The sequence below is a fragment of the Anolis carolinensis genome, unplaced genomic scaffold (assembly GCF_035594765.1).
Source record: "Anolis carolinensis isolate JA03-04 unplaced genomic scaffold, rAnoCar3.1.pri scaffold_9, whole genome shotgun sequence".
Lineage (NCBI taxonomy): Eukaryota > Metazoa > Chordata > Lepidosauria > Squamata > Dactyloidae > Anolis > Anolis carolinensis.
The window spans coordinates 4,861,527-4,875,191 of NW_026943820.1; the positions used below are offsets into that span (position 1 = coordinate 4,861,527).

The 13,665-nt window shown below is 43.5% G+C and overlaps 1 protein-coding gene across 2 annotated transcripts; it reads left to right on the forward strand.

The window, feature by feature from the left end:
* Positions 1-3,110: 3,110 nt before the first annotated feature.
* def8 (differentially expressed in FDCP 8 homolog) lies at positions 3,111-13,135 on the forward strand. 2 transcript variants are annotated; one of them, XM_008123282.3, is made up of 12 exons: positions 3,111-3,255; positions 6,057-6,191; positions 6,751-6,848; positions 7,905-8,063; positions 8,163-8,307; positions 9,261-9,425; positions 10,076-10,203; positions 10,474-10,587; positions 10,831-10,911; positions 11,304-11,444; positions 12,102-12,211; positions 12,347-13,135. In XM_008123282.3, exons 2-12 carry the CDS (start codon positions 6,068-6,070, stop codon positions 12,447-12,449), a joined length of 1,368 nt encoding a protein of 455 aa, XP_008121489.1. In that variant the 5' UTR covers positions 3,111-3,255; positions 6,057-6,067; the 3' UTR covers positions 12,450-13,135. The 2 variants fall into 2 exon arrangements, with proteins under 2 accessions (XP_008121489.1, XP_003229335.1); XM_003229287.4 differs by having other exon boundaries at positions 7,905-8,054.
* The last annotated feature ends 530 nt before the right edge of the window (positions 13,136-13,665 follow it).

Below are 13,665 nucleotides of genomic sequence, written 5' to 3' on the forward strand. Positions count from 1 at the left end.
GAGGCTTCATCAAATAGCGCCGTCGCCCAATTGGCCGCTGGCCCGTCTAGGAGACTGTAAATCCACGCCACCTTGATGTCTTCTTGGGGAAACTCGGCATGACGGGCTTCTAGATATGCCTGGCATTGACGGCGGAAAACATGAACCTTGGAAGCTTCTCCAGAAAACTTGGTTGGCAACGCCAGGGCAGGGAGACGGGTTCCGCGTTCCTTCAAACCCCGTATTTCTCCCTCCTGCGTATGGAGCATATCACGGATTCTGTCCACTTCATCCTTGGCGATGGTATAGCTGAGTGGTTGGGCTTCCGCCCCGGTTCCAGTAGACATTCTGACCTAGGTTAATTGGTGCTTAGGGTGGCAGAGTCAAACTGTCAGGACCCAGGCTGCAGAGCACCAATAACCATATGCAGAGGCCAGAATCTATCTAATATCTTTTTTAAAGAAATATATAAAGTCAATAAAAACAAGTGTAGAATATAGTTCAGAAGTAGACCTTTCAGGAAAGGTCAAATATAGTCCAGGAAAACAATGTCCAATATATGATATTAAAGTCCAAAGTTATAATCCACTTCACCGAAACACACACTATTTGGCAAGCAATAGTGTGGGGAACTGTCCATAGTCTTTGAGGCTTAAGATAAATCCGAAAGAAAGGAAAACAAGGCTGGAATCCGAGAAGCAGGGTCCGTGGTTTAAAACGCGAGGCAAGGCAAGACTTGAGACTTGGCAAGGTCCAACTTGAAACAAGGCAATCGTGGAACAAGAACTGAGTCCATAGAAATCCGTGGAACAAGGCAGGGCTGGGAACTTGATTCAGGAGCTGGGAACTGGGGTACGAAGTCTACACACGATCTCACTCCACGAGCTGACGAATTGACTCCGCAAGGGTTTCTTCGAGAGCAAACACCTAAATAGGATCTTGTTTTCCCGCCAAAGAACACTTTCTCTGGGGAACAAGAAACGAAAGCCATTCTGTGTCCAGATGTTTGACTCCTTAAAGTTTCCCAAGGGAAACAGACTTAATCAGCTAATTGTCTGGCAGCTATCCTGGCGCTCCGGCGAGTCGCCTCGCGAGCGCCTCTTTGTTGATTATAATAATCCCGGCGAGAAAATGGGGGAGATTTCTGCTCAAGGCTTGTTTGGCTGGCTTCTGGAGGGCAAATATCCTGCAGGTGCAAGGGCTCCAATTCTGGCTGAAACGGTGGGAAATCCAAGTTTTCCTCTTCATCTGTCACAATAATACTAGGAACAGGACTACATGGCCCATGAGACATCACATTAATAGAGTAAAATAAATGTAATAGTAACAATAATAATAGAGTAAAATAATAAATGTAATAATAATAATTAATAGAGTAAAATATGAAATGTAATAATACCAATAATAATAGAGAAAAATAATAAATGTACCATATATACTCAAGTATAAGCTGACCTGAATATAACCCAACCAGGACCCTCTCCCAAGTATAAGCCGAGGTGGGCTTTTTCAGCCCTAAAAAAGAACTGAAAAACTTGGCTTATACACAAGTATATACGGTATATATGTGTGTGTGTGTGTATATATACAGACACCTGCATGTATATGTGTGTGTATATGTTTGTATATGTATATGTGCATATATATATGTGTGTGTGTGTGTGTGTGTGTGTATAACATAACACCGACGTTTTTCTTTGGTCCAATTCCATCTTCAGTGGAGTTCTGAGTGCTCATCGATTGCAGGTGAACTGTACATCCCAGCACTTACAACTCCAAAATGTCCAAACCAATTACCCTCAACACCCACCAGTATTCAAATTTGGGCATATCATGTATTGCCTGCCAAGTTTGGTCCAGATCTATCATTGTTTCGGTTCATAGTGCGCTCTGGATGTAGGTGAACTACAACTCCTATAAATCCCTCCAAAGACGGCCAGTATTTTTTCTTAGTCATAGGGGTTCTATATGCCAACTGAGTTCCAGGTCCATCATTGGTGGAGTTCAGAGTGCTCTTAGATTATTCCCAAGATTTCAACGCACTGAGCCATGGCCAAACTATAATTCCCATGATTTCATAGCACTGAGTCATGACCAAACTACAACTCCCAGAATTTCATAGCACTGAGCCATGGTCAAACTGCAACTCCCAGGGTTTAATAGCATTTGAGCTATGGCCAAACTACAACTCCCAGGGTTTCATAAGACTGAGCCATGGCCAAACTACAACTCCCAGGGTTAAATAGCATTTGAGCTATGGCCAAACTACAACTCCCAGGACTTCATGACACTGATCCATGGCCAAACTACAACTCCCAGGGTTTCATAAGACTGAGCCATGGCCAAACTACAACTCCCAGGGTTTCATAGCATTTGAGCTATGGCCAAACTACAACTCCTAGGACTTCATGACACTGATCCATGGCCAAACTACAACTCCCAGGGTTTCATAAGACTGAGCCATGGCCAAACTACAACTCCCAGGGTTTCATAGCATTTGAGCTATGGCCAAACTATAATTCCCATGATTTCATAGCACTGAGTCATGACCAAACTACAACTCCCAGAATTTCATAGCACTGAGCCATGGTCAAACTGCAACTCCCAGGGTTTAATAGCATTTGAGCTATGGCCAAACTACAACTCCCAGGGTTTCATAGCACTGAGCCATGGTCAAACTACAACTCCCAGGGTTTCATAAGACTGAGCCATGGCCAAACTACAACTCCCAGGTTTTAATAGCATTTGAGCTATGGCCAAACTACAACTCCCAGGACTTCATGACACTGATCCATGGCCAAACTACAACTCCCAGGGTTTCATAAGACTGAGCCATGGCCAAACTACAACTCCCAAGGTTTCATAGCATTCAAAGCATGGCCAAATTGCAACTCCCAAGATCCCATAGCATTTCAGCCATAGCCAAAATGCAGCTCCCAGAATTCCACAGCACTTGAGCCCATAGCAGTTCAAGTGGGATCAATTCATATTCATTCTACAGTGTTGATCTCCTTCCCATTGTTTTCCCTTTGCATTTGGCGCTCCTAGCGGCGAGCCGAGGGATTGCAGAGGGCCCCCATTGCGGGTTCGCAGTCTCTTTTTGCTGCAGTTCCTCCTCCGGGCCGCGCGGGGGCACTGGCGGCGTGGGCGTGGCCTCTCAGGCGGAGCCACACCTTTTCCGGTTCCGGTGGAAGAGAAAAAGACTGAGGTGAAGGATGTAGCTTCAGGGGAAGCGGCCCAGTCAGGCCTCGACCTCCCTCCTCCATGGGCCAGCAGGTATTATTTATCATTATCATTATTATTTATCATTATTATTATTATTAAGCTGTCACATGAGGTTCCACACTGGTTAGCTTTGATCCTTGCTGTTGTTGTTGTTTTGTTGTTGTCATTATTGTTCTCGAGAGAGATTGCATCATCATCATCATTATTATTGGGTTGTTGTGAGTTTTCCGGGCTGTGTGGCCATGTTCCAGAAGCATTCTCTCCTGACGTTTCGCCTGCATCTATGTCAGGCATCCTCAGAGGTTGTGAGGTCTGTTGGAAACGAGGCAAGTGGGGTTTATACAGTAGAGTCTTGGTTATCCAACGTAAACGGGCTGGCAGAACGTTGGATAAGTGAATATGTTGGATAATAAAGAGAGACTAAAGAGAATAAAGAGAAACATCATGTTATACAACAAATTTGACAGAAAAAGTACTTCAATACGCAGTAATGCTATGTAATAGTTACTGTATTTACGAATTTAGCACCAAAATATCATGATGTATTGAAAACATTGACTACAAAAATGTGTTGGATAATCCAGAACGTTGGATAAGCGAGTGTTGGATAAGTGAGACTCTACTGTATATCTGGAATGTTGTCCAGGGTGGGAGAAAAGAACTCTTATCTGTCTGAGACAAGTGTGAATTTTACCATTGGTCACCTTGATTAGTATTGAATAGCTTTTCAACTTCAAAGCCTGGCTGCTTTCTTCCTGGGGGAATAGTTTGTTGGGAGGTGTTAGCTGGCCCTGATTGTTTCCTGTCTGGAATTATCCAGTTTTCTGAGTGCTGTTCTTTATTTACTGTACTGAATTTAGGGGTTTTTTTTTAATAGAGTAAAGTCTCGCTTATCCAACCTTCACTTATCCAACGTTCTGTATTATCCAACACAGTCTGCCTCCCGCCCAGATCCACAGCTGTTTCTCTAAGCAGCAACGTGCAGTGGGCCAACACGCCCAACAACAACACAAGTGCAGCCACGCTCCCAAACAAGTACAGTAGAATCTCACTTATCCAACACTCGCTTATCCAACGTTCTGGATTATCCAACACATTTTTGTAGTCAATGTTTTCAATACATTGTGATATTTTGGTGCTAAATTTGTAAATACAGTAAGTACTAATAGCATTACTGCGCATTGAACTACTTTTTCTGTCAAATTTGTTGTTAAACATGATGTTTTGGTGCTTAATTTGTAAAATCATAACCTAATTTGATGTGTAATAGACTTTTCCTTAATCCCTCCTTATTATCCAACATATTCGCTTATCCAACGTTCTGCTGGCCCGTTTATGTTGGATAAGTGAGACTCTACTGTATTAGGATTGTTGTGAAACATGACATTTTGGTGCCTAATTTGTAAAATCATAACGTAATTTGATGTTTAATTGGCTTTTCCTTAATCCCTCCTTATTATCCAACATTTTTGCTTATCCAATGTTCTGCCGGCCCGTTTTTGTTGGATAAGTGAGAATCTACTGTACTGGTAGACAGATTTTGTTCATTTTCATGGTTTCTTCCTTTCTATTGAAATTGTCCACATGCTTGTGGATTTCAATGGCTTCTCTGTGTAGTCTGACATAGCTGTTTGGAATTATGGGAGTTGAAGTCCAAAACACCTGGACGGTCAATGTTTGCCCTTGGCTGAAGTAAAGGTTTATTTAGCTACAATTTCTCATTTCCCCTATGAATAGCGACTCTGGAGACACAAAGCGTTATCGTGGCTGAACCTTACGGTTGTCATGGTAGTTGAAGTGGGGTCAAACTGCATTCATTCCACAGTGTAGATCAGTGGTTCCCAACATTTCTTTGACCAGGGGCCACTTTGACCAGGGACCACTCTCCAACATTAGTACCAAAAGGGTTACGACTCAGTTTTGGTCGACTTTAGATTCGGTTTGGTTATTTGGAATGCTGATTCGGAAAATTGGATAGACCACATCAGCTCTAGTTTCTGATACAGCTCTGCAGAAAAGAGCGGAAATCAATAAAATAAAATAAAGAGGGAGGAGGTTCACGGACCAGATTTTCATTCTCGCGACCCACTGCTGGTCTGCTGCCCACTGGTTGAGAATAATAATAATAATAATAATAATAATAATAATAATAATAAACTTTATTTATACCCCACCACCATCTCTCCGCGGGGACTCAGGGCGGCTCACATTGTTACAAGAATAACAACACAAATACATTAGCACAATATACACAGGTTAAAACACAATAAGGTAATAAAACAAAAGTTAATACAACAGTAATAATATCAAGCAACCACCAATACAATTCAGTCAAACTTCATAGGTGGGGGGACTCTAGCAGCAATATAAAGATAGAATAATTAGATTAAAATACCCAGATAAGAGGGACCTAGTAAAATTCAGAATAGAATTATAATGAGGCTGGTCATCCAATGGCTGTCTCTCCAAAGGCCAACCTAAACATTCAAGTTTTCAATTGTTTCTTAAAGGAGGATAGAGAGGGCACCAACCTGAGAACCACTGGTGTAGATGCCTCCTTCGTGGTGTCAGTTCCTATGGCATTCCTGGCAGTGACTTCATCATGCAGGAAGGAAGGAATGATGTGCTTGACTGTAAGGAGTTATCATGTGACAATCTGGAGCTGCAAGACTGGCTCTTCTACCTTCTGGGGCATAAACAAGCTCCAAAGCGGAGAACATGTCCACTCAAAGACAAAGGACACTATGGTGGATTTTGGTTTGGTGACAGTTGCGGAGCCCATCTGGAGCAGGTGAGCCTCACCTGGGCCCCAAGGAGTGCCTCTCACTTTGGTGTCTGTGTGCCTCCCGCAGGTCAGACTGCTATGGAATATGAGGGGAAGCTGGCCCGCTTCCGACAGGGACACCTCAACCCCTTCGACAAGACCCCCCTGCAGGCCCCGCCTGACCCCAGGACGACTAGCAACGAAGCCGAGTTCCCGCAGAAAGGTGAGTCCAGGCTTGGAATACTGTATTTCATCACATAATAGTCGCAGTGTTTTGGCTTTTGTGTTGATGAGAAAAAGCAAGCCTCTGAGTCTCTAGTTTCTGTTTGTTTGTTGAGTAAAGGAGGAGGGAAAAGAAGATCCGAACTCCAAAGAACTCAATTTCAGATGTTATTTATACTGCCTTGCCTTTGCAGAAAGGAGGGAGGATCCAAGCCCCAAACAGGTGTATTAATTACAGCAGTTTTTCAAACCATGCTCCTCCAGATGTCTTGGACTTAGACTAAGGTGGGCTCAGATGGCATTTATTCTGCAGTGTAAATGTACACCTTGAGACTTCTGGATATAGGGAAGGATGATAAGTATTTATCCCGTAGAGCACAAATATTTTAAACTATTGGTCAATAAAACCATTTATTTTAATGATGAGCGTATTGGGCTTTGGTACACAGGCTACAGCATGGATTGGAATCCCCTATCCTGGCATGATGTTGTGCCTCTGGGCTTTTCCGTGTTCCCAATTTCTCCTGACCAATCTGTCCATCTTTCTGTTCCTCTTGCAGACCTAAGACTGGAATTGTCCTCTGAGGAGCCGACCTTTCCGTGTTCAGAGCGCGCCATGGACCTGGGACTGGCGGAGGATCACTTCTCTCGGCCCGTGGTGAGAGCGGGGTCTCCTTGTGGGGTAGATCTTGGCCTTTTGCAGTGGCTCGGAATGAATATTTTGCACCTTGACCCAGATCCTTGCAATTTTAAGATTTTATTTTTGTATGTGACTTTTTATGACTGTTTTTATTGTTGTTTGATGTTTTATTGCTGATTGATCTGTTTTATTGTTTGCGTTTGCTTTTTTATTGTTGTTCCGGGCTTGACCCCATGTAAGCCGCCCCGAGTCCCTTCGGGGAGATGGGGCGGGGTATAAGAATAAAGTTATTATTATTATTATTATTATTATTATTATTATTATTATTATTATTGTGTCACTGAACGTAACATTCGCTGAAAGTAGTTTAAGAAAGCTTTAAGAAAGAAAGCCAGAAACTGAGAAAGCCTGTTCAAGACCTGCGTCTCAAACAGCAAACTGTCACTTTGGGAAGCCTCCAAGGATGGCACAAGGGTTAGAAAACCTTGTTCACAATCATGAAAATAATCCAAAAATAGTTAATTTTAACTATTATGTTTGGGTGAATGTAGTTCATTGGGGCATGGGGTTGCTTATCTTTTCCCTAAATCTGTTACTGCACTCCATTGTTTGCCTCAGATGACAGAGTACACCCCTCTTATTTCCTCTTTTATATTGTTCTAATCTGTTGTGCGAAGAGTGTGGTGTAAATAAAGTAAATTAAATAATTAATATTGTCACCACTTGAGTTCGGGAAGTGGGGATGGACCCACAGGGAGAGTTCGAAACCTCAAGCAACTAATTCATCTCAATCCTCCACAGAGCTGGAAGAGAGAAGGCTTTCTTAACTGTCTTTTTTGTAGTCCAAAGTATTTGAGGGTGACTGAGCCCTAAGTGAGCAAGAGCTATGAGCTTTACAAAAGACCTGTTCATGGTAAAGATGAAAAGGCATGGATGCTCATATTAATAAACAATTGGCTTCCTGTGAATGAGGATACAGGGGACCCCAGAGGAGGATGACACAGAATGCTGTCTTCCAGAACCCTGGGGATTCAACCTTGTCAATAACAGCACCCCTATGTGCTTCCTTGGCAGGGGTTCTTCCTGGCCTCGGACATTGAGCAGCTGCGGCAGGCCATTGAGGAGTGCAAGAGCCGGATCCTGGACCTCCCGGACAATTCGGAGAAGCAGAAGGACGCGGTGGTGCGGCTCATCCACCTTCGGCTCAAACTCCAGGAGCTGAAGGTGCGGAGGGCAAGTTCCAGGCCTAAATAGAAGGGGAATGTCATGACTCGAGGCTTCTCTTGGTTCCACAATGGAAAGCTCTGCCAACCTCCCCTTTCCTTCCTGCAGGACCCCAGTGAAGACGAGCCTAACATCCGCATCATCCTCGAACATCGCTTCTACAAGGAGAAGAGCAGCAAGAGCGTGAAGCAGACCTGTGACAAGTGCAGCGCCATCATCTGGGGCCTCCTCCAGACCTGGTACACCTGCACAGGTGAAGTAGATGTACACCTGTTTGCCCTTCTCTTTGGGCTAAGAGCCCCTTGCAACCAGCAGCTTTTCCTCCAAGCCCCTAAGACTTGGAGGAACCTGTCGGTCCCCAGATATTTTGGAAGTGGTTGGAGAAACTGCCCTCATGTTGCACCTCAGCACTGGTTCACTTTGCTCTTAACACACACCCCACCACAGCAGACTTGGGTTTTTTTTTCAGTTTATTGATAAAAGATAGCAAAATCTTAATAAAAAGCAGTAAAGAAAGCAGTAATCCAATAGCAAAAGCAATCTGCAGAATACAGTTCAAAGTCTTGGTAGAACATATTTCAAAGGCTCTAAAATAGCATATCAGTCCTGGAGAAACAAGGTAGCATGAGCTCCAAAATACAATCCAAACATTTGGGCAGGAACCGAAGCGAGGATCTATTTCCATGAGCAGAGACAAGGGAAAAGTTAAGCTCCCAAAACCAACGTTGCTCTGTCTGAAATCTTTCCCAGTTTCACCCTTTTCTACCATGCTTAAAAGCTAGAAAAACATTCCTCTGAGCTTTGGTTCCCACACGTTTATTAGTGATTCTCACAGAACGCCTGGGACCAAGCCTCAACTTTAATCTTGTGTCCCTGTCTAAGAAAAACTCCTCTGCCTCGCTGCCAGAGCCATCTGGACTTGGTTGATGTTCATTTGGGCTTTGTTGATGTTCAAATTCCTGTGAAAGGTCACCCTTATCACTAACTTCAGCTTCCCTACTAGTCTGCAGCCTTTCTAACAATTCAGAGCCTTCAACATTTCCTTAATCAGCCTGCATTTTTGACAATTCAGAGCCTTCAACATTTCCTTGGTCAACCTGCTGAAACCCAAATCCCCCTTCATCATCAGACTGAACCACAACACTCCAGCAGCTATGTTACATTTACTTCTATTTCTCTTGCCTTCTTTCTTTCCTTCTTTTCTAGGTTGCTCTTACCGCTGCCACAGCAAGTGCCTGGACCTCATCACCAAGCCTTGCGTTCGCTCCAAGGTCAGCCACCAGGCCGAGTACGAGCTGAGCATCTGCCCAGAGACCGGGTTGGACAGCCAGGACTACCGCTGTGCCGAGTGCCGGGTGCCCATCTCCCTCCGTAAGTGGGTTGAGGGAGTCTGGAAGGCCCTTTTTATCTTTAGTGGTTGATGTTTGTATCATTATCCATTTTGTTCTGGTTATTATGTGTTTTATTGTATTTTTAAAAAATTTAAATTGCTTATTTTATTTGATTGATGTATCATTGTTTTTGCTTTAGATATCCATTGTAATTCTTTTATTTTGATTCTGTTTTGGGCTTAGCCCCATGTTAGCCGCCCCAAGTCCCTTCGGGGAGGTGGTGGCGGGATAGAAAAATAAAGTATTATTATTATTATTATTATTATTATTATTATTATTAATAACTTTCCCGAAACTGGTGAGCAGAGGGGGCCCTTGTATATGCTGCTCTTGTATCCTCAAGTGGGCCTTCCACATGTTCCAGAACAAAGCAAAAGGCTGGTTCTGGGGAAACAGGGATGTGGGTTAGGTCAGAGATAAACAAAGTTAAGTTTCCACTTTTTTGGACTTCCAGACCCCAAATCCCCCAGTCTGTGTTGGGGAAAAATTCCCTTTTCTTGGGACCATGGCTGGCTGAGGGATTATGGATGAAGCACAAAACAGAGGGAATGTATCAAAGTCTTTTGTGTGGTTTCTTTCTTGTATTCTTTCTCTTTGTTCATCCAATATATCCTGCTTTTTCCGCTCCAGGGGGAGTCCCAAGTGAGGCCCGGCAATGCGACTATACAGGCCTTTATTTCTGCGGCAACTGTCACTGGAACGACCAGGCCGTCATTCCCGCCCGGGTCATCCACAACTGGGATTTTGAACCTCGTAAGGTATGGACCAGTATGGCGTAGTGGTTTGAGTGTTGGCCTAAACCCTGGAGACCTTGGTTCAAATCCTAGCCAGCCATAAAGACATGCTCTCAAGCCTTTTTCATCTCCCAGTAGCACAGAGCAGCCAGATTTCCCTTTTCATAAGGGCAAGGAAATAGCCCTCTGGATTCTGGATCCCATTCAAAAAGGGATTTCCACACATGTAAGTCTTACTGGGATTTATATAGACTTCCACTGTCTCCTCTCTAATTGGGTGAATGTGCTCTGCAGGTGTCTCGCTGTAGCATGCGCTACCTGGCTCTGATGGTGTCGCGGCCGGTCCTGAAACTGCGTGAGATCAACCCTCTTCTGTTCAATTACGTTGAGGAGCTGGTGGAAATCCGGGTGAGCCCTCCTAGTGGATAGTGGGGATTTCAGGGCACCTGTTGCCTAGAAGGCCTTTGGTGGTGGTACGGGATTTGGGGTCATGGTGGCATTTTCCCCATCCATCATGTTGCATCACTCCTGTAGAACCTGAAAAGAAAGAAAGTTGTATTTTGGAGGCAGGAAGAGATTACTGGGTTGAGTTCTCCAAGTGAGCTGGACCTTGCTTCTATTCACCCCAATTTTCTGTCCTCCCTTCTGCAGAAGCTGCGCCAGGACATCCTCCTCATGAAGCCATACTTCATCACTTGCAAGGAGGCCATGGAGGCCCGGCTGCTGCTCCAGGTCCGTTTTAAAAGACCCTTTAGATCAGGCCTGTTCAACCTGGGTCCCTCTAGGTGTTTTGGACTTCAGTTCCCATAATTCCTGACCATTTGACTAGCTGGAAATAGGGGCTTTTGGGAGCTGGAAGACTGCAGGTTGAAGCTGCAAATCTAAAGAGACTTGCTTTAAATTTGAAGGAGCACATATCTACATATATTCCCCAGCCCTACTTTAAAGCAGGAGTGGAAATCATGCCAACCTTCACCATCAAGTCTCCAAATCTTATCCATCCTTGTACCTCCATGCTTGTCCTCTCCCCCTCCTCCTCACTTCTGCACCTATTTCATCTACATGCTTGTATATATGTAAACATGCATATTTGTGGTCAGCTCACAATTCCCTCCTCCCTTCAGCTGCAGGACCGGCAACACTTTGTGGAGAACGACGAAATGTACTCTCTGCAAGACCTAATTGACATCAATGCTGGGCGGCTCGGATGCTCCCTGACGGAGATCCATACATTGTTCGCGAAGCACATTAAACTGGACTGTGAGGTGAGGGAAGTGGCAAAGACTGAAGACCTTATCTTTTCTGGAAGTTTTAATCATTATTGCAAGCCAGTCAGTGGCCCCTTGCTATGTGAAAGGCAGGACATTACATATATGCTGTATTATTACTCATTTGTTCTGATTTTATGTGTTTTATTGTATTTTTAAAATGTTTAAATTGTTTATTTTATTTGATTTATCTTATTACTGTTTTTGTTTTGATATTCGTTGTAATTGCTTTATTCTGTTTTGTTTTGGGCATCGCCACAAGTCCCTTCGGGGAGATGGTGGCAAGATAGAAAAATAAATTATTATTATTATTATTATTATTATTATTATTATTATTATTATTATTATGTTTTTTCCTGGAGCTTAACGGAGCCATGGGGAGATGGGGAGGCACATGCAGCAGGCACTGTTCCAGTCCCCTGCCCTACAGAATGCACAAAGCCCTCCCTACATGAAAAAATAAACAATAAATACTTTATTTATAGATCACCCTCTCTCCCTGAGGAGGGGACTCAGGGTGGTTTACATACAGAAAAAGCAAAATGCCAAAGTCAGATTCACAGGATACTTTACTAAAAGTCAAAAAATCCAGATGGTGCTCCCCATTAAAGCAAAAAAAAAAAATGACTCATTAGGTCCCCTTTCCCCTCACAGCGGTGCCAAGCGAAAGGTTTCGTGTGTGAGCTCTGCAAGGAGGGGGACGTGCTCTTCCCCTTTGACAGCCACACCTCCATGTGCATGGATTGCTCCGCCGTCTTCCACAGGTACGTGATCCCTTCCAAGGTCTGCATGTGGCCGATAACTTGGATATAGTCCCACAAATGAGTTAATCGTTGTGGGACTCCCTCTCTCTTCCAAATATAACAAAACTGACCTGTCCTTGTGCCCTCCTCCCACAGAGACTGCTATTACGACAACTCCACAACGTGCCCCAAATGTGCCCGGCTCAATCTGAGAAAGCAGTCGCTGCTGAAGGATCCCAGCATGGATCTTCAAGCCTAGCAGTGTCTTCTTAAGACACACAAAGAGACAATAAATAGTATTGGAGGCTTGGTCTTCCCCAGTGGGCTGGTCTCCACCAGCATTTACCTGGAAAGAGGGTCATCTCATATTGGCAGAAAGACATGCATTTTACCCAGGAATGCTGTTGAGAACGTACTGTTGAAAGCTGGACAATCAAGCAGCTGGACAGAGAAAGCTGCTAAAACGTCTCCGTATGTGCTGAGCTTTGGAATATCTCCAGACTTGAAATTAGGAGACAAAGGGCCCACTCAAGGTTTGGGCTGTGAGGACAACACGCTGTTGGCTTCAGGATGACTAAGCAAGGCTGGAGAGAGAACTACGAAGGCAAGGCTGGCTGCCGGCTTTCCCCAGTGACTGCCTCTTAGCACTGCCAGCCTGTACTGGCACATGGCAACAAAAGTGCAGCTTTGGCCTCCTTCCAGGCATGGAGAACTATAGCTGAGAAGGTGATTTTGATTATATTGGCCTTAGGGAGGTGGCTTGACATCCTCAAGTTATTTCTTTTATTTGGAGATGGAAAGAGAGGTCTTCCTCTCCTCCATGGTGCTTAAGGAGTAGGTTGGAACAGTCCCTGGCATCCCCTGAGATGGCTGGGCATAGTTGAAACCACAGTAAATTATCACAAGCACTCAAATCACTTTAAATAAAGCTGTGTGTGAACTCTTGCTGGGGTTTTAGGCTTCGTCTCTTTATTTATTATTATTTATTTATTCATGACATTTATATCCCACCCTTCTCACCCCAAAGGGGATGCAGGGCAGCTTACAAGTTATATGTACATAAAATATATTATATTATTGGCATAGCACAATATAATCATTATATATTACTATGTTGTACTATATGACTATACTACAATATTATTAGTAATATTACATGTAATACATAATATACAATTAAAATAGTGTATTATTATATTACAGTACATTAGCTGCCCTGAGTCCCCATGGGGAGATGGAGGCGGGGTATAAAAATAAAATCATTATAATTTTATTATTATTAAATATATATACAATATATTATATTATTAGTATAGCATTATATTATTATTTATTTACTACATTTATATCCCGCCCTTCTTACCCCAAAGGGGACTCAGAGCGGCTTACAAGTTATATATACATACAATATATTATATTATTACCATAGCACAATATAATTATATATTACTATATTGTACTATACGACTATACTG